This window comes from Vipera ursinii, assembly GCF_947247035.1.
Source record: "Vipera ursinii genome assembly, chromosome: 4".
Lineage (NCBI taxonomy): Eukaryota > Metazoa > Chordata > Lepidosauria > Squamata > Viperidae > Vipera > Vipera ursinii.
The window spans coordinates 4,725,325-4,748,338 of NC_139514.1; the positions used below are offsets into that span (position 1 = coordinate 4,725,325).

At 46.8% G+C, this 23,014-nt stretch overlaps 2 protein-coding genes across 3 annotated transcripts in view; both read right to left on the reverse strand.

Moving 5' to 3' along the window:
• Window positions 1-13,437, reverse strand: part of INTS4 (integrator complex subunit 4) — a 34,650-nt gene extending 21,213 nt beyond the window's left edge. The window contains exons 1-8 of the mRNA XM_083362528.1: window positions 13,346-13,437; window positions 11,128-11,325; window positions 9,069-9,186; window positions 6,432-6,538; window positions 4,038-4,223; window positions 2,589-2,639; window positions 1,969-2,057; window positions 934-1,054 (exon numbers count right to left, since the gene is read on the reverse strand). Coding sequence (XP_083218654.1) covers window positions 934-1,054; window positions 1,969-2,057; window positions 2,589-2,639; window positions 4,038-4,223; window positions 6,432-6,538; window positions 9,069-9,186; window positions 11,128-11,325; window positions 13,346-13,402 — 927 coding nt within the window. The 5' untranslated portion in view covers window positions 13,403-13,437. The remainder of the gene's footprint in view (window positions 1-933; window positions 1,055-1,968; window positions 2,058-2,588; window positions 2,640-4,037; window positions 4,224-6,431; window positions 6,539-9,068; window positions 9,187-11,127; window positions 11,326-13,345) is intronic.
• Window positions 13,438-15,951: 2,514 nt separating this feature from the next.
• On the reverse strand, window positions 15,952-21,891 carry KCTD14 (potassium channel tetramerization domain containing 14). Of its 2 annotated transcripts, none has more exons than XM_083361752.1 (2): window positions 21,683-21,891; window positions 15,952-18,077 (listed from the first exon to the last, which is right to left on the reverse strand). In XM_083361752.1, exons 1-2 carry the CDS (start codon window positions 21,740-21,742, stop codon window positions 17,412-17,414), a joined length of 726 nt encoding a protein of 241 aa, XP_083217878.1. In that variant the 5' UTR covers window positions 21,743-21,891; the 3' UTR covers window positions 15,952-17,411. The 2 variants fall into 2 exon arrangements, with proteins under 2 accessions (XP_083217878.1, XP_083217877.1); XM_083361751.1 differs by having other exon boundaries at window positions 15,952-18,080; window positions 21,683-21,870.
• Between the last annotated feature and the right edge of the window lie 1,123 nt (window positions 21,892-23,014).

Here is a 23,014-nt window from a genome sequence, read left to right on the forward strand (position 1 = left end):
GAAGTTGCCAAATTCAGAAAGAGCCTTTTTTTTTTTAGAACAGGGATATTCAAACTTGGCCCTTTTATGACTTGTGGACTTCAACTCCCAGCGTGCCTGGCTGAGGAATTCTGGGGAGCTGAAGTCCGCAAGTCATAAAAGGGCCAGGTTTTGAAGACCCTCCCTGCTTTAGAATAACCCAGTCTCTTATTTCACAGATGTTCAAAAAAAGCGGCCTGATCAGGATGTTGCAGCATGCCCAACACCGTTTTTTCACCCTATAATAAATGAAAAAGACTCAACAATGGAGCCTTTTTTGCACTTGCTCGCAGGCTTCCCTTCACTCCTTTGAGCTTCAGGGTGGGACTTTCTGCAGCTCAGCACGAAGGCAAATGGACCACGAAGAGAGAGAACAATGAAGCATCTTGGATTTCATGGACCCGCTGGCACAGACAGGTCAAACACAAGGCCCGGGGGCCGGATCTGGCCCGCAAAGTGATTTCATGTGGCCCGCGAAGTCATCCTGGAAACAGTGAGGGAACAGCCCCCCACTGCCTTGGCCCTGGCCCAGAGCCCCCACTGCCTTGGCCCTGGCCCAGAGACCCTCCTTCCGCCAGAGACCCTCAGATCTGTCCCACTCCTTCCCAGGCCCCCATAGGCACCCTTGATGCCAACGATGGAGAGCTGGCCACGCCCACCCAGTAGGCCATACGCACTCTAGCCACGCCCACCCAGTAGGCCATACGCACTCTAGCCACGCCCACCCAGTAGGCCATACGCACTCTAGCCACGCCCACCCAGTAGGCCACACCCACCCTGGCCACACCCACCCCAGCCCCCTGAGGGCAACTGCAATGCTGATGCGGCCCTCAATGAAATTGAGTTTGACACCCCTGCCCTGGCAGGTGAGTTATGATCACCTTGGCAACAGAAAAGAAGAAGGAGAGTCCTTACCAACAGCTTAGCCGCCTGGACTCTCACCACCCAGGAGCCATCGCTGACCATGTGGCAGATCTTCCCAAACGCATCGTCGACCAGCCGGATTTCTTCATTGGAAGATGGGATGGGGACAATGCTAGAGAGAGAGAGAGAGAGTAGAGAGAGAGAAGGCGAGACAGAGAGAGAGAGAGAGAGAGAGAGAGACAGAGAGAGACAGAGAGAAAAAAAGAGAGACAGAGAGCAAGAGAGACAGAGCAAGAAAGAGAGCAAGAGACAGAGACACAGAGTGAGAAAGAGAGAGAGACAGAGACCAAGAAAGAGCGAGAAAGAGAGAGAGAGAGAGAGAGAGAGAAAGCGAGCGACAGAGAAAGACAGAGAGACAGACAGAAATGATATTACAGGTATTCCTTATCGCAGTTCCGTTTAGCGACCGTTCAAAGTTGCAACGGCACTGAAAAAAGCGCCTTACGACCTCATTTTTTACATTTACAACCGTTGCGGCATCCCAACACTCCATGGGATCAAAATTCGAACGATTGGTTCACAATTGGTTCATATTTATTATGGTCGCGGCATCCCAGAGGGCCGCGTGGTCCCCTTTTGCGACCTGCTGATAAGCCAAGTCAATGGGGGAAGCCGGATTCACTTAACAACCGTGTGACTCACTTAACAACTGCAGTGATTCACTTAATAACTCTGGCCCAAAAAAAGTTGCAAAATGGGGCAAAACGTACTTAACGTGTGTCTCACTTAGCGGCAGAAATTTTGGGCTCAGCTGTGGTCGTGGGTCAAGGACTACCTGTGTTTGCTTAATAACCACCCCCCAAAGATCCTAAAACTGGGTAACACCCCCTGACCTTCTTTATTAGTTTTATCTTTTTTAGGCTCTATTAGGATCGTAACCTTGAGGGCTATGTGTGCACCAGAGTTTCACAGCAACTTTTAAGATGTCTGGACTTATAATCCCAGAATTCCCTTCCCAACCTAGCTTCTCCCAATCCTGCTTACATGCTCTCCTTCCTTTGGAACTACCTGACACTTTGCACGTACCTTTCTGCGTAAAGCTGGCTCAGGACCCAGGTGAGCTGCACCGCTACACTGCGGACCTGTTCGTAATCATCCATTAAGAGTTTGCAAGCCTGAAATGGAAGATTCCCAGGAGGTTATTAGCGGCCGGCCATTTCGCCGTTACAGGAAGTCCTCGACTTACAACAGTTTGTTTAGTGGCCCTTTGAAGTTGCAACATCACTGGGAATAGTGACTTATGACCAATTTTCACACATGACCATTGCAGCATCCCCAGCTGGCTTTCATGGCTAAGGAGAGACTATAACTCACCGTCTCCTGGTGACTGGCCCAAAGTCACCCAGCTGGCTTTCATGTCTAAGCAGGACTATAACTCACCGTCTCCTGGTGACTGGCCCAAAGTCAACCAGCTGGTTTTCATGGCTAAGGCGGGACTAGAAATCACTGTCTCCTAGTGATTGGCTCAAAGTCACCCAGCTGGCTTTCATGTCTAAGCAGGACTACAACTCACCATCTCCCACTTTGTAATCTGATGCCTTAGCCACTAGACCAAAACCTAACCAAAGCAGACCCCCTTAATATTTCTCTTGGATTCATCAAATTTTACAGCCCTTTGCTAAACTGGTATAGCATGTAATCATTACCTGGTTATAAATGGCTTGCTGCAACTTTAATCCCCTCTCGTGAAGCTGCAACTATAGGAAACAAAACAAAACACCAGACTGTTGTTAAAGCAATTCAAAGAACATAAGGTTTTTGCAAAACATGAAAATGTGTTGAAATACATGCTTGCATGTATTTTGTGCAACAAAATACAACAACTACAGCTAATCAATAGATGGCAGTGTTTATAAGTTTGCATCTATGGGGTGTGTGTGTGGGTGTGTATACACATATACATACATAAATACATACACACACACACACACACACACACACACACACACACACACACACACTCTATGTCTTTTTTGTTCTGAGTAAAGTTTCCCCGACTCCTTTTGCAGTTAAGGAGAAAAACCCATGGTGACTGTACCACTTTGTTCTGAATACAGATTTTCTAACAAAATGTTACAGGATTTTGGCTACATTTCCGTAGCCCATTACTGCAAAGGTCAACTCCAGTACAGATCATCCTCAAGTTATGACTGGTCGCTTAACGACCGTTCAGTTATGATGGACCCACCTTGGGGGTAGCTACAACCTAGTTCTGAAGTTTCAACAGTGGGGAACCCTCCACAATCGGGGAACCAAACTACAGGCAACATGGCCATGATTACAGATGTTTGCAGGACCCCACAATCGCACGACCACATTTTACAGTGAATTTGCTGAAAATGAGCACTTCTGGTTTTTCAGCAGAACCGCATCCGTAGTGAAGAACTGGTTCATTGAACAACCAAACGATTTGCTTAACGACTGTGGTGTTCACTTTAGGACCGCCACATTCATTTAAGAACAGTTGCAAAAATCAGGCCAGACCCAATTGACAATAGTCACCACATGTGACCATAATGGGCAGGTTCCATTATAGTCGTATGTTGAGGACTAGCTGTAGCAGTGGCGAAGCAGATTTAGGAGGCTCAGAGCCTAACAGTGGCTAACGCAGGGATGGAGAACCTTGGTTCTTTTATGACTTGAGGACTTCAACTCCCAGAATTCCTCAGCCAGCATGAGGGATCTATGGCCCCTCTATGACTTGTGGACTAATTCCTGAGCCAGCATGGGGGAACTTGTGGACTTCAACTCCCAAAATTCCTTAGCCAGCCATGTTGGCTCAGGAATTCTGGGATTTGAAGTTCTCAAGTCATAAAAGAGCCAAGGTTCCCTAGCCCTGGCTAACCTCCACTTGTACATCTATACCAGGGATCTCCAAAACTTGTCAACTTTCAGACTTGTGGACTTCAACTCCCAGAATTCCACAGCCAGCTGGGGAATTCTGGGAGTTGAAGTCCACAGGTCTGAAAGTTGACACGTTTGGAGACCCCTGATCTAGACCAAGGATTTTTTTCCCCTGAGAATTGCCAGAGTTAAGCCCTGCTACCTTCTCCTAAGCTCCATAATTAACCACTGTTTTTCTCAGGGACACCTACCATAGCCTTGATAGCTGCAGTCCTAACGCGTGGATCTTGGTCGCTGAAGTGATCCCCTATGATCTTCTGCACGTCTTTGGGAGACTGGCGTTCCACTTCCTTCGAGGCAGCTTTCTCCACTGTCCCCAGACAGCCAATCAGGAGCAGGCATTTGTTCCTTACACCGTGGGAGGAATCTGTCAGATGCTACGGAGCAAAAAGAGAAGAGTAGATTTCCCCATGATTTTTCTGCTTTCTGGATGTCAGGAGGGACCACGACAGCCTTATAAAGGATTATTATCCATCGTGTCCGGAAGAAATGTTGAAAAACATTGATCTGTATCAGGGGTGTCCATCTTTGGCAACTTTAAGCCTTGTGGACTTCAACTCTCAAAATTCCCCACCCAGCATGGCTGCCTAAGGAATTCTGGGAGTTGAGGTCCACATGAGGTCCGTACAATGCCTTGGTTAAGGCCACTCTTGGAATATGGCATCCAGTTTTGGTCCCCACGATGTAAAAAAGATGTTGACACTCTAGAAAGAGTGCAGAGAAGAGCAACAAAGAGGATCAGGGGACTGGAGGGTAAAACATATAAGGAATGGCTGCTGGAATTGGGTATGTCTAGTTCAGGGGTCGGCAACCTAAAAAAGAAAAAGAGCCACTGGGAACCGGTTCCATCACAAATTAAAAAAAGAGGGAGCCGCGTGCGTGTGTCCATGCACGCGCATGCGCAAAAAGGTTTTTTGCGCATGCGCGGACGCACGCGGCTGCCATTTTTTAAAAAATGAGATGGAACCGGTTCCCGGTTGCCCGATGGCGACGGCCCGTCTGCAAAGCTGCCGCTTTCGGCAGCTTTGCAGACGGGCCGTGGCAGCTTCCGCAAAGAGCGGCGCCCCTGCCCATTCCGAGAGGTGCGCGCGCACCTCTCCGAACGACCGGAGGTGCGCGCGTACCTCCGTGCGAATGGGCAGCGGTGCCGCTCTTTCAGGAAGCCCGCCACGGCCCGTCTGTGAAGCTGCCGAAAGCGGCAGCTTAGCAAACGGGCTGCGGCAGCTTCCGCAAAGAGCGGCGCCCCTGCCCATTCCGAGAGGTGCGCGCGCACCTCTCCGAACGACCGGAGTTGCACGCGCACCTCCGTGCGAAGGGGCAGCGGCGCCGCTCTTTCAGGAAGCTGCCGAAAGCGAAGGGGCAGCGGCGCCGCTCTTTCAGGAAGCTGCCGAAAGCGGCAGCTTCCTGAAAGAGCGGCCCGCTGCCCGTTCGCGCGGAGGTACGCGCGCACCTCCCCAAAGGTTTGGGGAGGTGCACGCGCACCTCCGGTCGTTCGGAGAGGTGCGCACGCACCTCTCGGAATGGGCAGGGGCGCCGCTCTTTGCGGAAGCTGCCGCGGCCCGTCTGCTAAGCTGCCGCTTTCGGCAGCTTCACAGACGGGCCACGGCGGGCTTCCTGAAAGAGCGGCACCGCTGCCCATTCGCGCGGAGGTACGCGCGCACCTCTCCAAAGGTTTGGGGAGGTGCGCGCGCACCTCCGCCCATTCGGGGAGGTGCGCGTGCACCTCTCCAAATGGGCGGTGCCACTCTCCATTTGGAGAGGTGCGCGCGCACCACTGCCCGTTGGAAGAGGTGCGCGCGCACCGGGCGGCTGGGAGCCGCAAGAGACGGCTCAAAGAGCCGCGTGCGGCTCCGGAGCCGCAGGTTGCCGACCTGTGGTCTAGTTTAATGAAGAGAAGGACGAGGGGGGACATGATAGCCGATGTTCTAATATCTCAGGGGCTGCCACAAAGAAGAGGGAGTCAAGCTCTTCTCCAAAGCGCCCGAAGGCAGGACAAGAAGCAACTCATCCAGGAGAGAAGCAATCTTGGAACGAAGGAGAAACTTCCTGACAGTTGGAACAATTAATCAATGGAACAACCTGCCTCCAGAAGCGGTGAATGCTCCAACACTGGAAGTTTTTAAGAAGAGACTAGACAGCCATTTGTCTGAAATGGTATAGTGTTTCCTGCCTGAGCAGGGGCTTGGACTAGATCTTTGATATGGCCCAAGGGCTAATCAATAAAGTTGTTGTTGTTGACTAGATGACCTCCAAGGTCCCTTCCAATTTTATTATTATTATTACTATTACTGCTATTGTTGTTTGTTTGTTGTTGTTGTTATAACTATGTCTTAAGAGTTGCCAAGACTGGATACCATCAAATAACTGAAAGATCTATACCAGGGGTCTTCAAACGTGGCCCTTTTATGACTTGGGGACTTCAACTCCCAGAATTCCCCACCCAGTATGCCTGGCTGAGGAATTCTGGGAGTTGAAGTCCACAAGTCATAAAAGGGTCACGTTTGAAGATCCCTGATCTATACAGTCAAATAACTTAAAAAAACTCTTAAGCTGAGTTTTTTCGCTGGCTGACCCTCTTGAATTACCTTGCATGCTACTTCTGTAAGACGCCCTCGTATGGCTGGATTTTCCTGAAGTTTATTCCCAATCACCAGCAAAGTATCCAAAAGCTGAGCCAGAACTTGGTGAGACTCTGGAAAACAAACCAAAAGCCACCTCTACTCACAAGAAGACACAGCGCAACAACCATGCTATACAACAGGGGTCTTCAAACTTGGCCCTTTTATGACTTGTGGACTTCAACTCCCAGAATTCCTCAGCCAGCATGGGGGAACTATGGCCCCTTTGTGACTTGTGGACTTCAACTCCCAGAATTCCTCAGCCAGCATGGGGGAAACTTTGGCCCATGTTAGAAATGCAAAGCACCACAACTCAGAGAGCACCAAGGATTCTTAAGTGGGTTGCCCAAGGATCGTAACAATAATAGAATAACAGAACAGAAGTCTTTATTGGCCAAGTGTGGTTTGGCCAAGTGTGGTTTGACACAACAAGGAATTTGTCTCCGGCGCAGAAGCTCTCAGTGTAGAGACAATCAACAAGGGATAAATCATGATCACAATCAACATAAAAATACACTTATCATCAATAAATCATAAGACACAACAACTTAGATAGTAAATAAGCAAACAACATAAATCATAGTAGGATACTAAATTCATCAATATAAATCATAAGATACACACCACCAAGTAATAGTCCTAAGTAGAGTAGGAGAAAGGTAATAGGAAAGTTGAGAATAATAGCAATACAGCCTTACTAAGTAGTTTGACAAGAGTTGCAGGAATTTGTTTAGCAGAGCGAGGGCATGGGGGAAAAAACTGTCCTTGTGTCTAGTTTTAGTACCATATTCTACAAACACACAGACATACACACAGTTTCATTCATTCATTCATTCATTCATTCACAAGAGGAAAAAAACACAATCTGGGATAGGACATGGCAGGTATTCCCACAACAAACCATGGCAGGATTATTTTTAAATGGTGATTATTTTTAAACAACCCACAGTGGCCTGATTTTAAGTACCGGTAACACCGCACAAAGAGCAGAGAGCAGTCAAGCTTCTCATACAGACAGTCCTCAATTTACAACCATTCAATTTAGTGTCCCATTTGAAATTAAACTGAAAAAAGGGACTTTTTAAGAAGAGGGCTTTTTTAAAAAAGAGGTTTTTCAAGAAGACAGTGATTAATATTTATATGTAACTTATAATGTAAGGGTGTAAGTCTAGACATGTTATACAGTATGTTTAAATGTGTGTTAGGTACGTGTACACTTTGAGTAAGCAACTAAATTTCATTTTTAATGTGTGCCATTGTGCCCACAGTAAAAATGACTATAAAGGTTATCTATCCATCCATCCATCCATCCTCTCGCTCATCTGGCATCTATTATCTATCTATCTATCTATCTATCTATCTATCTATCTATCTATCTATCTATCTATATCTCATCTCTATGTATCTATGTATATATATCAATATCATCTATCTATCATCTATCAATCTATCTATCTATGTATATCTCATCTCTATGTATCTATGTATATATATTAATCTTATCTATCTATCTATCTATCTATCTATCTATCTATCTATCTATCTATCTATCTATCTATCTCACTTATCCATCTCATCTATCTATCTATCTATCTATCTATCTATCTATCTATGTATATCTCATCTCTATGTATCTATGTATATATATCAATATCATCTATCAATCTATCAATCTATCTATCTATCTATCTATCTATCTATCTATCTATCTAATGAAAAGATTGGACAACCACTTGTCTGAAATGGAATGGGGTTTCCTGCTTGAAGAGAGGTTGGACTAGAAGACCTCCAAGGTCCCTTCCAACTGTTATTCTGATCTATGACCGTTTTCCACATGTAGGACCACTGCAGCATCCCCATGGTCGCATTATCAACATTCAGCGGCACCTGACATGTATTTGCACTGTCCTGGGATCTTGTGATTACAGTTTGTAATCTTCTCAGCCAGCTTCCCGCAAGCAAAGTCAATAGGGAAAGCCAAATTCGCTTCCCATTCACTTAACAATTATAGTAACTCGCTTTATGGCAAAGAAGGTCCCCAAATGGGACACAACTTACTGAACAACTGCCTTGCTCAGCAACAGAAATTTTGGGTTCAATTGTGGCCATAAGTTGAGGCCCACCTGTTACTTCATTAGTGCCACATTCTACAAACATAAGAGACATACCTGTATAGTCTGTCTTACTTTTTCTTTTTCTTTCCCTCTTTCTTTCCTTCCTGCTTTCCCTTTTCATTCTTTCCTTCTTTCGTCCCTCCCCTCTTTTCCTTCCTTTCCTTTCCCTCTCTCCCTCCCTTCCTTTCTTTCTCTTTCCTTTTCCTTTTTTCTTTCCTTCCTCCCTCCCTTCCTCCCCTTTCCTTCCTTCCTCTTTCTTTCTTTCTTTCTCTTTCTCTTTCTCTTTCCTTTCTTTCTTTCTCTCTTTCTTTCTTTCTTTCTTTCTTTCTTTCTTTCTTTCTTCTTTCTTTCTTTCCTCTCTCCCTCTCTCTTTCTTTCTGAAAACATACCTGGCCACCCAACTCTCAAGGCAACTCCAGGAAGCTCATCGCCTCGCATGCTTTACATATCATGAAACAATTCTTTAGTTGGGGGGAAAAAAATCACTTACTTTCAGTTTGGAGGGTGTTAATGACATCGTCCAGAATGCAGTCGGGAGAAAACCCAGGAGTTCTTGATAACAAACCCAGCAAGGAAGCAATTTTCAGCCTCACAGAAGGATCGGTTTCCTACGAGATAAAGAGAAGGCTGTCAAAACATCATGTCGTCTGCAACCTTCCTAGCCGGCTCTGTTGCATGATAAACCATGTGTGCAATTCACTCAACAACCACATAATTCACTTAACAACCGTGCCAAAAAAAAAGGTCCATAAAATCGGGTACGGTCCCACGATGCCTCGCTTATCGATTGCACAGCTTGATGACAAATTTTCCAGATATTTGTTTTATTTTGCTAAACTTAGTTGCTGCCTATCTCGCCATGGGCTTTGTTCTTGGCTGCTTACAATAATAACAAGGAAGAAAATAAAAGGAGTGTAAACAAAAATAAGGGGACGCGGTGGCTCACTGGGTTAGGACGCTGAGCTTGTCGATCAGATGGTCGGCAGTTTGGCGGGTCGAATCCCGAGTGCCGCGTAGCAGAGTGAGCGCCTGTTACTCGTCCCAGCTTCTGCCAACCTAGCAGTTCGAAAGCATGTAAAAATGCAAGTAGAAAAATAGGGACCGCTCCGGTGGGAAGGTAACAGCGTTCCGTGCGCCTTTGGCGTCTAGTCATGCCGGCCACATGACCACGGAGACGTCCTCGGACAAGCGCTGGCTCTTCGGCTTTAAAACGGAGATGAGCACCGGCCCCTAGAGTCGGAAACGACTAGCAGGCGTGTGCGGGGGAACCTTTACCTACCTTTACCTTAAACAAAAATAAGCTAACAGAAAAATAAACAATAACAAAGGAACACAATGAGAATAGTACAGGTGATCCTTGACTTACAACCGATTGTTCAGTGACTGTTCGAAGTTACGGCACTGGAAAAAGTGACTTATGACCGTTTTTCACACATACGACCCATCGCTGCATCCACATAGTCACGTGGTCAAAATTCAGATGCTTGGCAACTGGTTCGTATTTATGACCGTTGCAGTGCCCCGGGGGGGTGTCACGTGGTCCCCATTTTCAGCCTCCTGACAAGCAAAGTTAACGGGAAAGCCAGATACGTTTAACAACTACTTTGCTAACATAGCTGCAGTGAGTCTCTTAACAACTGCGCCAACAAAGGTCGTAAAATGAGGCAAAATTCACTGAATTCACTGAATTCTCACTTACCAAGAGAAACCTGGGGCTCCGTTGTGGTGATAAGTCGAGGACTACCTGTCCATCAATATGATAAGCAAAAGGATGGATGGATGGATAGCAGAGAGCAAATGGGGGGCGGGGGGGACGGCAGGTGGAATGTGCCATCAATCCGTTTCCACTATGGTCATAAGTCAAGGACTACCTGTAAGTCTCAAACGTGGTTTCAGAATAGAATAGAGCTGGGAGGGAGGTCTTCTAGTCCAGCCCCCTACTCAAGCAGGAGAAACTACACCATCTCAGACAAGTGACTGTCTAGTCTCTTCTTAAAAATCTCTAGTGATGGAGCACCCACGATTTCTGGGGGTAAGCTGTTCCACTGGTTGAATGTCCTCACTGTCGGGAAGTTTCTCCTTAATTCCAGGTTGATTCTCTCCTTGATCAGTTTCCAACCGTTGGTTCTCGTCCTTCCCTCTGGTGCTTTGGAGAATAACATGACCTCCTCTTCTTTGTGGCAGCCCCTCAGATACTGGAAGACTGCTATCATGTCTCCCCTATTTCTTCTATTCTTTAGACTAGCCAAACCCAAATTCCTGCAGCCGTTCTTCGTATGTTTTAGCCTCCAGGCCTTGGATCATCTTAGTTACTCTTCTCTGAATTTTTCTTCCAAACTCTCAACCTCTTTTTTGTGATATGGTGACCAAAATTGGCTGCAGTATTCCAGGTGTGACCTTATTGGGGCTTTATAAAGCGGTACTAATACCTCGGGTGATCTTGATTCTATGCCTCTGTTTATACAACCCAGGATTGTATTAGCTTTTTTGGCCGCTGCTGCACACGGCTGGCTCATAGTCAAGTGTCTCCCCCCACAGAATTGTCCTACCTTGTAATAATGTTCCAGTAAGATTCGCACGACGCCTTCCACGCTTTCAGCTTCTACAGGTTTTCGAGCAAACTGCAGGAGATACTGCAACGCATCGGCAGGCGATGTGGCCTTGCAAAGATCTACATGAAGGGCGGCGGATTTGCTGGGCTTGGTTAGCCGGAGTTTTTTGGCCGAAATTTCTTCATGCTGCTGTGACTGAAACATTAAGGTATTGTTTACACTCCGGTCCAATTTTTTTTCTTCTGTTTATAATGGAGTCCTTTAGATCTTTTTATTTTATTATTATACTACCATAACAACCCTCAGCATTACAGATAGTCCTCAACTTACAACAGTTCACTTAAGTGACCATTCTAAGTTACAACGGAACTGGAAAGTGACTTTTGACCATTTTCCACATTTACAACCGTTGCAGCCTCCCAAGGGTCACAGGATCAACATTCTAGACGCATGGCAACTGACTCATATTTACGACGGTTGCAGTGTCCCGGGGTTACATGATCCCTTTTTGCAAGCTTCTGACAAGCAAAGTCAAGGGGGAAGCCAGATTCAGTGTGTTACTATTTTAACAACTGTGGTGATTCACTTAACTGTGGCAAGAAAGGTCATAAAAATCGGGCAAAACTCACTGAACAAATGTCTCACTTAGCAACAGAAATTTTCGAGGACTGCCTGTGTGGATGTTGCGTTATTGCCTCAACACGCCTTTAAACCAGTGTTTCTCATCTTCAAAAATATGACCCAATCCTCAGTGCATATATATATATATATAAGGGACGCGGTGGCTCAGTGGGTTAGGACGCTGAGCTTGTCGATCGGAAGGTCGGCAGTTTGGCGGGTCGAATCCCGAGTGCCGCGTAGCAGAGTGAGCGCCTGTTACTCGTCCCAGCTTCTGCCCACCTAGCAGTTCGAAAGCACATAAAAATGCAAGTAGAAAAATAGGGACCGCTACGGTGGGAAGGTAACAGCGTTCCGTGCGCCTTTGGCGTCTAGTCATGCCGGCCACATGACCACGGAGACGTCCTCGGACAAGCGCTGGCTCTTCGGCTATGAAACGGAGATGAGCACCGGCCCCTAGAGTTGGAAACGACTAGCACGCATGTGCGGGGAACCTTTACCTTTACTATATATATATATATATATATATATATATATATATATATATATATATATGTTTCAAATGTTAACTATTTAGATTACCTTGCTAGGCCCCAAAAAAAAGCTAACAGAGCGAGAGAGACCTTGTGGCTTAGAGGCAAATAACACTGCCTCATATGCAATCAGCCCAGGTTCGAATCTCAGAAGGGTATAGCTGACTGATGACGACTAAGGAGTCAGAAATGCATCTCAGTTTCCCTTTAATTCTTTGTTAGTAATTTACACAAATATATGAATTGTCCGGTGTGACTACTGCCTGTTCGATAGCCTTCAAGATAGGCTGAAAACAGGAAATAAAGATTTGCCCCATGTTTGGGGCCTAGCAAGGTAATCTAAATAGTTAACATTTGAAACATATCTTCCCTTGCAGAAAAAAAAAAAGCTAACAGAGCGAGAGAGACCTTGTGGCTTAGAGGCAAATAACACTGCCTCATATGCAATCAGCCCTGGTTCGAATCTCAGATGGGTATAGCTGACTGATGACGACTAAGGAGTCAGAAATGCATCTCAGTTTCCCTTTAATTCTTTGTTAGTAATTTACACAAATATATATATATATATGTATATATATGTATGTATGTATGTATGTATGTATATGTATATGTATACGTATATATATATATGTATATATGTATATATATATATGTATAAGAATGCGTATGAAAACAAATATTTTAAAAATTGCATGAAAAATATGTATGGGAGACTATCCAAGAGAAATACGGAATAAAAAAGTATATGAAAATATATAAAAGAAGTGTACAGATGCTATAATTTCCCCCCCCAAGCATCACACGTCGTGTTCACACGGTCCTACTAACTCGGCTCAAGTGTAACGTGAGAACCCGCCCATTTCTTTGGGACGCGGAGTGCCTGAAGCATACAAGGCGCCGCCTGCTTCGATAACCCGGGTTCAACGTGTCGTGTGAAGCCAGCTAGACAAGCAGGCGTTCCACCCCAACCCACCCCGGACCGCCCCTCTCGCCCCGCAGGTTGGTTTCCATAAATTCCCTCCGACCCCGGCCCCTCCTTCCCTCCTGGAGACCCTCGCGGCTACCTGGACCACCACTTTACTGAATTCCTCGTAGACCCGCTTCTTCAGGTGAGCCGCCATGCTAGAGGCCTGGCGGGCCCGTCGAGCTTCGCCTTCCGGCTACCGAGGAGCCTCCTCGGCCGCCGTAGCCGCTCTGCCCGTCCCGCTCGCTCGTTCGCTCTCCTTCGCTCCCTCCCAACCTCGCTGGAAAGGCGGAGGCGCTCCTCGTCTCGGAACTTTCATCAGCCGTGACTTCAGGTTGTCAAAGGGCAGCTTTCTGAGTCTTCCATTTGCGGGGTCGGAGTGGCGGAAGTCAATGGAAGTAGTGCAGATGTGATTTCTCGAGAAGGATGGCTTTCGCTGGTGCAGATCCAGGGAGAATGGAAATACATAACATATAACATATAACATAACATTAGAATAGAATAGAATAGAATAGAATAGAATAGAATAGAATAGAATAGAATAGAATAGAATAGAATAGAATAGAATAGAATAGAATAGAATAGGAGCTGGAAGGGATCTTGGAGGTCTTCTAGTCCAGCCCCCTGCTCAAGCAGGAGAACCTATACCAGGGGTCTTCAAACCTGTCCCTTTTATGACTTGTGGGCTTCAACTCCCAGAATTCTTCAGCCATGCACGCTGAATCACGGGAAATGAGCTTCCTATAATCTTCTCGGCTGTCCTTACCACTCTCTGCGTGCAGTGGCGTAGCGTGGGGGGTGCAGGGGGGCCCGGCCACACCGGGCACAACATCTGGGGGTGCACGCTCGCATTCGCAGCTCTCTGCCCCTGCCTGGCTCCTGCGAATCCGATCCGAGCCGCCGGGTCGCCGCCCACTGTGGAGGGGGGGTGCCAGGCGTGCGGTGCGGTGCGGTGCGGAGAGAGAGCGAGCTAAAATCCACGGGTTAGGGGGCGCAAATTACTTGCCTTGCCCAGGGTGCTGACAACCCACGCTACGCCACTGTCTGCGTGGACCTTCCATCTGAGGCTCTGCTACCACCAAACCAGACAGCTGTGCAGTTTGTTATGTGATGCACAATGCTCTCCATTGTGCCTCTGTAAAAAGTGGCCAGGACAGGAGAAAGAGGTGCTCTCCTCACCCGACGCAGGAAATGCAGACGTTGGTTTGAAACTTCACAAAGGATGACGTCTGGAGAGACCAAGTCAGATTATGAAATCTTTTCTCCCTTAAGTTTCTTTTCACACCTGGTGGAATCAAATGCAGGGCCCCAAAAACCAATAATTAAAAGGCTCACTGCAATAATTATTTATTCAGTGAGCACTGAAGGAATTCCTTCCGGAATAACTACTACTAGCACGGCTCAGCTTGGAAACCTCACTCTTTCCCCTCAGTGTGGCTGGCTCAGGATTTCTGGGAGTTGAAGTCCACGAGTCATAAAAAAAGAGCCAAGATTGCCTACCTCTGCAATAGGCTTTTGAAAGCCAATAGAGGGAGGTTTTGTTTTGTTTTTTGCAAAAAAAAAAGGTGCCGGAATGCCGTTCTGAGCATTCTATGAGAAAAAAAGCCCTGACTACTAGACCAAACTGCCTCGTTGCTTTTTGCCCCGTGCTCATCTCATCCACCCAAGAAAGTTATCCGTCCATGATGTGAAAGAAGCTTTTTCTTTTAACCGGCATTGTTGCAGGGATGCTGATCAGGGCTGAGAAACAGTTGATTCATTCAAGATGATCCCTTTGGTTTCCATGTCGAAGGAAGGACTAACCCTAACCCATTTGGTCTAGTGGTTAGGACACCAGGCCAGAAAGTAGAAGATGGTGAGTTCTACTCCCACTTTAGGCATGAAAGCCAGCTGGGTCACTTTGGGCTGGTCTCTCTCTCTCTCTCTCCCTCCCTCTCTCTCCCTCCCTCCTTCCCCCTCCCTCCCTCCCTCCCCTGCCTCTCTCTCTCTCCCTCCCTCTCTCCCTCCCTCTCTCTCTCCCTCCCTCCCTCTCTCTCCCTCCCTCCTTCCCCCTCCCTCCCCTCCCTCTCTCTCTCCCTCCCTCTCTCCCTCTCCCTCCCTCCCTCCCTCCTTCCCTCTCCCTCCCTCCCTCCCCCTCCCTCTCTCTCCCTCCCTCCCTCTCTCCCTCCCTCTCTCCCTCCCTCTCCCTCCCTCTCTCTCCCTCCCTCCCTCTCCCTCCCTCCGTCTCTCTCTCTCCCTCTCTCTCTCCCTTCCTCTCTCTCTCTTCCTCTCTCTCTCTCCCTCCCTCCCTCTCCCTCCCTCCCTCTCTCTCCCTCCCTCCCTCCGTCTCTCTCTCTCCCTCTCTCTCTCTCCCTTCTCTCTCTCTCCCTCCCTCCCTCCGCCCCCTCTCTCTCTCTCTCTCTCTCTCTCTCTCTCTCTCTCTCTCTCTCTTTGGGATAAATAGGGTGAAGAAAGTGTGTTGGATATGTTTACTGCCTGGAGTTATTTGTAAAAACAAAGAAAGAAAGAAAGAAAGAAATGAATAGGTCTCTGACTTTTGGTTCAGCACCTTAACTCAAGTGTTTCTCAACCTTAGCAAAGCAAATTCAAGGAAAGCAAAAAGCTAACTCAGTGTAAACAAAACCAACAAAAAACAAAACACCAAGCTGCTCCAGTGCAAAACAACAGTGATGCCAGCAAATACAGTAAAAGGAAATAAATCTGATGCATGTGATTTATTCAAACACTCCTAAAGAACAAGGATACAATTGTTGTCACGAGTTAAAATCCATACAAGGAGAGCAGCAGTCTTTCAAAAGTAGTCCTTGATTTACAGCCATTTCTTTAGTTACAACGGAACTGAAAACAGAGACTTCTATGATCATTTTTCACACTTACGACCATTTGCAGCATCCCCGTGAATTCACATACTCGGCAACTGACTCGTATTTATGACAGTCGCAGTGTCCCGAGAACTACATAACCACCCTTTGTGGCCGTCTGACAAGCAAAGTCAACAGGGAAAGCCTGATTTGCTTAATGACTGCATGTTTCACTTAACAACTGCAAGGATTCATTTAACGACTGTGGTAAAAAGGTCATAAAATGAGGCACAACTCACAGAACAACTGCTTTGCTTAGCATTGGAAATTTTGGGCTAACTTGTGGTTGTAAATTGAGGACTACCTATATACCAGTGTCTCTCAAGCTGTACAAGTTTAAGTTGTCTGGATGTGAATGCCAGAATTCTGGGAGTTAAAGTCCACACATCCCAAAGATGCTTTTTGCAGGAGGAAACTGGACTTTCTCATTTTTCTTTGAGTAGGTGTGCAAATGGGTGTAGAGCCTTCTTGGGACTGCTTTCAGCACACTCATTTCACTAGTCAGGTCACCCTGAGGACACAGGTAAACCTCCAAGTGGCCTCAACGGCTCTCTAAAAAAAGGCAAATGACCAGCTGTCTGCAAGGAGTATAAATCCTTCCATTCCCCATCATCCAGTCAGAACCTGAAGAAGCTTCTTGGGATGAGAAGCGAAACGTCTTCCAAGAAAAACAAGAAAGTCCAGTTGCCACCTGAAAAAAGCACTTTGGGGCCAACCCTGACCTGGAGGACGGAGAATCTCCATAGACAAAGTCCACACATCTTAAACTTGCCAAAGTTGAGAAAACCTGCGTTGTAAGATAAATCCACCTCAACTGCACCTCTTTACCAGCTGTCTTTGGAGTAAATTTTCAGTGAGGAAGTCAAGCCCACGGGAGATTTTTAAGAAGAGATTAGACAGCCACTTGTCGGAAGTGGTATTGGCCAGGGGTCTTCAAACCTGGCCCTTTTATGGCTTGTGAACTTCAACTCCCAGAATCCCTCAGCCACCAAAACCCAATTGTTCCCCAAAGGTCTTAAACTCCAGATGTGGAGCAAAGTTTAGAGGTCCTAAGACTGCATACACTCAGCAAGCATCTGGAATGATCCTCTGCCTTACGTAGCCCAGTGCTAGGAAAGCTACCCAACACCCCAGGGGTCTTCAACCTTGGCCCTTTTATGACTTGTGGACTTCAACTCCCAGAATTCCTCAGCCAGGCATACCTGGCTGAGGAATTCTGGGAGTTGAAGTCCACAAGTCATAAAAGGGCCAAGGTTGAAGACCCCGCAAGAGCCCTTCTTGATCTTACGGGTTGTGAGCTTTGGGCTACCACCAATGGAACAAAAACCTGTAGAAGAACTCATTGGCTTTGAAGCGAAAGCCTTTTTCTGGAACGTAACTCTGGACAGAGGTCTTATAACCTTTGGCTTCTATATCCATCTTGATGCAGTCCAGGAGATCCAGAATGTTTGGGGCCGCTTTCCATGGGCCGAACTGGACCACCGATTTCTTGGAGGTATCTAAAATGCTGAGGGCATCACTACACCTTGCCACGTCTTCCAAAGTCTTCATCACGCAGAGGATCACGCTGGATTGTCGGGAGGCCACAGCTTCTGCCCGGGCGATTCGGATCATCAATTCGATGTTTTCGGAATAGTTGGGCACCCGAGCAACAAACTGCTTCCTGGCCACCAGCTCACCAAAGATTTCAGGGGATTCTTCCAGTTGTTTGATCAAAGGCTTGAGGTCATAGTAGACGGCTTCCTTGTAAACCTCCTCAACGTTTTGCAAGGGGACGCAGTCACCACGCAGATACTCCAGGATGTATTTAAAGTAAGTTCCTGGCCGGTCTATGAAGACTCGGCCCACTGAATCTGTTTGGGGCTTGGCCTTGCCAAACATTTCAGCCAGTTTGGATCCTGGGTGCTTCTTCAAAGTGTTCAGCGTGGTGGTGAAGATCTCTCCACCAACGTTTAACTCAATGATCTGGCACTGCTGATGAGAAAAGGAAGGGAAAAATATGCCATAGCTCAGTTTTGAGAAGGGAAAGAGCAAGGACAGCCTCAAAGATTGAATTAAAATAGCATTATAATGAAGAATACATTGTTTTAAAGCAGTTCTCTTTAGTTCTTCTAGGAGAGGGTTCTTCAAATTTGGCCCCTTCATGACTTGTGGACTTTAACTCCCAGAATTCCTGAGCCAGCATGGGGGAAACTTTGGCCCCTTTATGACTTGTGGACTTCAACTCCCAGAATTCCTGAGCCAGCATGGGGGAAACTTTGGCCCCTTTATGACTTGTGGACTTCAACTCCCAGAATTCCTGAGCCAGCATGGGGGAAACTTTGGCCCCTTCGTGACTTGTGGACTTCAACTACCAGAATTCCTCAGCCAGCATCGGGGAACTATGGCCCCTTCATGACTGGTGGACTTCAGCTCCCAGAATTCCTCAGCCAGGCACGCTGGCTGAGGAATTCTGGGAGTTGAAGTCCACAAGTCATAAAAGGGCCAAGTTTGAAGAACCCTATTCTAGGAACACAATACCTCCCATGAGATTGGCCTGCCCTACTTCCGCTGGTTTTCTCCAGCCCCACCACCCAAGGAAGTTTGGCTAGCAGGGTCCAAGAGAAGATCCTTCTCTGGTATGGTGCTCGCCTTCTGGGACATCTTACCTCCTGAGGTGAGATCTACCTCCACCCTTCTGGCCTTCCAGAAGAGCTTTAGAACCGAGCTGGAGGTTAAAACATATAAGGAACGATTGCAGGAATTGGTTATGGTGTAATGAAAAGGAGGAGGGTGACGAGATAGCAGTCTTCCAATATTTGAGAGGCTGCCACAAAGAAGAGGGGGGGGTCCACCTATGCTCCAAGGCACCTGAAGACAGAACAAGAAGCAATGGGTATGTGGGAAGTCAGGGGCCCCCCAGAGAAGGAAATATTAAAAGGGCAGAAAAATATATTTCCTCAAAGGATCTTAAAGAGGCAGAAAAGCTTGCCCAGTTTTCCTTAATAGCCCCAAGTCTCCTTCCCCGAAGCAGAAACCAGCTCTGTAGAAATGCAGATGTGATAACCCATTCAGGAAGGTTGGAGGCCTCCAGCTAGAAGCTTAGGAAGACAAAGACACCTAAAATCTACATAGCCCACCCAAACTCTAAGACAGGACATAATAGGATTAACACAAGATGCCAAACGGACACAGGAAATACAAAGCCTCAAAGAGGAACACGAAACAACCTCAAGAGCCCCAGAGGATATAAAAACCCACTCCCCACATGTGCTCATTCTCTTTTCTTCCAGAGCCATCTTTCTGTCTGGCTCTCCTCTTCAATAAACTGCAACTTTCTTTCTAAGGCAGTCGCCATGTTGTTGATTCCCAGCTTGGACTGAACCATGATGAAAACTTTTCCTTCAACAGGTGGAAAACTAGTCAAGGAAAGAACCAATCTAGAGTTTGCTAGCTGGGGGATTCTGGGAGTTGAAATTCATCCATCTTGAACTGGCCACGGTTGACAGAATAGGAATAGTTAGATCATGTAGCAATCCTTACCTGCGCCCAGCTATTTTCAAAATGCTAAGGTCAGGCCTAGTTAGCATTTGGAAAGGACACCACCAGGCAATCCCCAGAATGTGGACTTCGATGGGGAAGTCATTAAAGCTTCCCAGAAAAAAGACAAGTAACCCACTTCCATATTTTTGCTCTGAGAACTTCAAGAGAAACATAGCAACACATGATAGCACTTTCTTAATAAGGAGGTGAGATGGATTACCCTTGAGTAGGAACACCACAATTTGGTTGTGGTGATACCTATAAGAGAAACTCAGGCTAGCCCAGGGGTCTTCAAACTTGGCCCTTTTATGACTTGTGGACTTCAACTCCCACAATTCCTCAGCCAGGCATGCTGGCTGGGGAATTCTGGGAGTTGAAGTCCACAAGTCATAAAAGGGCCACGTTTGAAGACCCCTGGGCTAGTAGAACACCTACTCAAAGACCATTAAGTGTAAGTTTGGCCTTACACTTCTGACTAAGCCACCATTGCTGGTTGACTTCCTATGGGACACTATGTCATCACTGGCCTAACCCTTCTTTGTCAAATAAGACGCAATTTACTGGATTGCCGTGACATGCTTATCCACCTATAGTTCAGAAACCACAGCGGCTGGACACACACAACGTGCAAAGACATTTTTCAGTCCTTGATTCATGGAATAGGGCCCGACATTTCACACACACCGAGAAGTTATAATGGAGTTAGTTTGCTTCTTTGGGGCTTATTGTGAATTATACCACTAACCTTGCTTTTATAATATCCTGGTTTAGGATGTTGCGTCACTCTATACACACTTATGCAGACCGTTGCATATAGATCATATCAGTCAGGAAGTAAGTAAAGTAAGTTTCTTTGCCTACCCTCCTTTTCATGAGTTTGCCTGGTTTTGACTTAGGCATATACAGAATCTAGGCCTGTATTGTAAACCACAATTTATGGCTTGATGTAGTGTTTGTTAACTTCAGCAACTTTAAGATGGGTGGGCTTAACAGAATAACAGAGTTGGAAGGGACCTTGGAGGTCTTCTATCCAACTACTATTCAAGCAAGAAACCCTGTAACTATTCAGACAAATGGTTGTCCAGTCTCTTCTTAAAAACTTCCAGTGTTGGAGCGTTCACAACTTCTGGAGACAGGTTGTTCCACTGATTAATTGTCCTCACTGTCAGAAAATTTCTCCTTAGTTCCAGGATGCTTCTCTCCTTGATGAGTTTCCATCCGTTGCTTCTTGACCTGCCTTCAGAAGGTGCTTTGGAGATTAGCTTGACTCCCTCTTCTTTGGGGCAGCCCCTGAGATACTGGAAGACTGTTATCCTGTCCCCCCTCGTCCTTCTTTTCATTAAACCAGACATACCCAATTCCTGCAACCGTTCATTATATGTTTTAGCCTCCAGCCTCTGCATCCTCTCTCTTGCTCTTCTCTGCATTCTTTCCAGAGTCTCCTTGACATTTTTATTAGTTTATCAAAAATATAAAATACAAAGAGAAGTTCAAAAAAGTAATAGAAAATTAGGAGGAGGGGGAAGGAAAAAAAAACATGGTGTAAAGACTCTCAACTCTCTCCATCGCAGTAGAAGGTAACATTATCACCTCAATTAATTTTAATTTTACACAACAGTGCATACTAGCCATTTCTATAGCAACAAACTCTTCCCAGTAAACATCATTTTTAGATCGTGGCGACCAAAACTGGATGCAGGATTCCCAGCGTGGTCTCACCGAGGCGTTGTAAAGTGGTATTATTAACACTTTATAACGTGCCGGCTGGGGAATGCCGGGATTTGAAGTCCACCCATCTTCAAGTTGCTGCGGTGGACAAATTTCTTAGTGGTATTGCGTGCTCTCGATCCACCGACTGCACATTGCGCAGACCAAACAAAGGCTCCCTTGAAGCAAAGTTGCAGGTTCCACAGACCCACAAAACTCTTTTGCGTTTCTCCAACAGAGCAACATATCGCCTGCCTACCACCTGCTTCTCAATGCCGGCAAAACTGCCAGAGAGGGGATTAAACTCATTGCCTTCCTCCTTTTGCTTAAATTCCTCTCATGCTTACCATTGTTGAGTTGGCCAAACTTTGTTTTCCAAGGATCTTAGGCTCTGGAGAATTAGTCATATTTTTTTTCCCTCCTCCAGCACTGGCGATCCAGAGGTCTAATAAGCAGTTAAGCAGCTGGTGAGTTATTGTTGAGAACGGATTAGCTAACCGGTCTTGCTTTCTGTAGCGCACCGATGTCCGTTCACGCCCCGTTGCACACTAGACGCTCCTCCCAGGTGAAAACAGCGTAACCGAGCACCTGTAGGCGGACGTTTTGCCTTCAGGACACCTGCAGAGATGGCGCTGCCCCCTGAAGTAGGAGGAGATTTTCCTGGTCTGCGTTTTCCAAATTCCTGCCTCTGGGCAGACACGTCAAAGATGACTAAATAGCCAGCCATCCCAATCATATCTTCCTCATCTCTTTCTCCTGCCTTCGGCAAACAGTCTCGGCAAACAGGCATTGCCTTCAGCTCTTGTCAGTTCTCTGCTGATTCTGAATTCTTCTGTCTGGCTGACGATAGCCAATCTTATCGCCTGAATTTGAACAGCTCAGTCCTGAATCCCTAGTTTTGTAAGACCGACCTATTCTTCCCAAGCACCCGAGGGCAGGACAAGAAGCAACGGATGGAAACGTATGAAGGAGAGAAGCAACCCGGGACTAAGGAGAGATTTCCTGAGAGTCAGGACGAACTTACTGAGGAGAGATTAAACCACGATTCGGGACAAATTTCCTGATAGCGAGAACAATTGGTCAGTGGAATGGCTTGCGGGTGCTTCATCACTAGAGGTTTTTGACAACCCATTTTTTTCTGTAATTGTATAGTCAAGGCTATGGTCTTCCCAGTTGCAATGTATGGCAGTGAAAGTTGGACCATAAGAAAGGCTGAGCGCCAAAGAATTGAGGCCTTTGAACTGTGGTGCTGGAGAAGACTCCTGCGAGTCCCTTGGACTGCAAGGCGATCAAACCGGTCAGTCCTAGAGGAGATCAACCCTGACTGCTCATTAGAAGGCCAGATCCTGAAGCTGAAACTGAAATACTTTGGCCACCTAATGAGAAGGAAGGACTCACTGGAGAAGAGCCTCATGCTGGGAAAGATGGAGGGCAATAGAAGAAGGGGACGACAGAGAAGGAGGTGGCTGGATGGAGTCACTGAAGCAGTAGGTGTGAGCTTAAATGGACTCCAGAAGATGGTAGAGGACAGGAAGGCCTGGAGGAATGTTGTCCATAGGGTCATGATGGGTCGGACACGACTTAGCAGCTAACAACAACAACAATAGGACCGTGCTGGCGAACCTATGGCACAGATGCCAAAGGTGGCACGCAGAGCCCTCTCTGTGCCATCGCCCCAG

Coding starts and splice junctions, on each gene's coding strand:
- KCTD14 (XM_083361751.1), bottom strand. CDS start 21,742: ATGACTAATTCTCCAGAGCCTAAGATCCTTGGAAAACAAAGTTTGGCC. Junction 18,081..21,682: donor GTTTGGCCAACTCAACAATG/GTAAGCATGAGA, acceptor TTTTCTCATCAG/CAGTGCCAGATCATTGAGTT.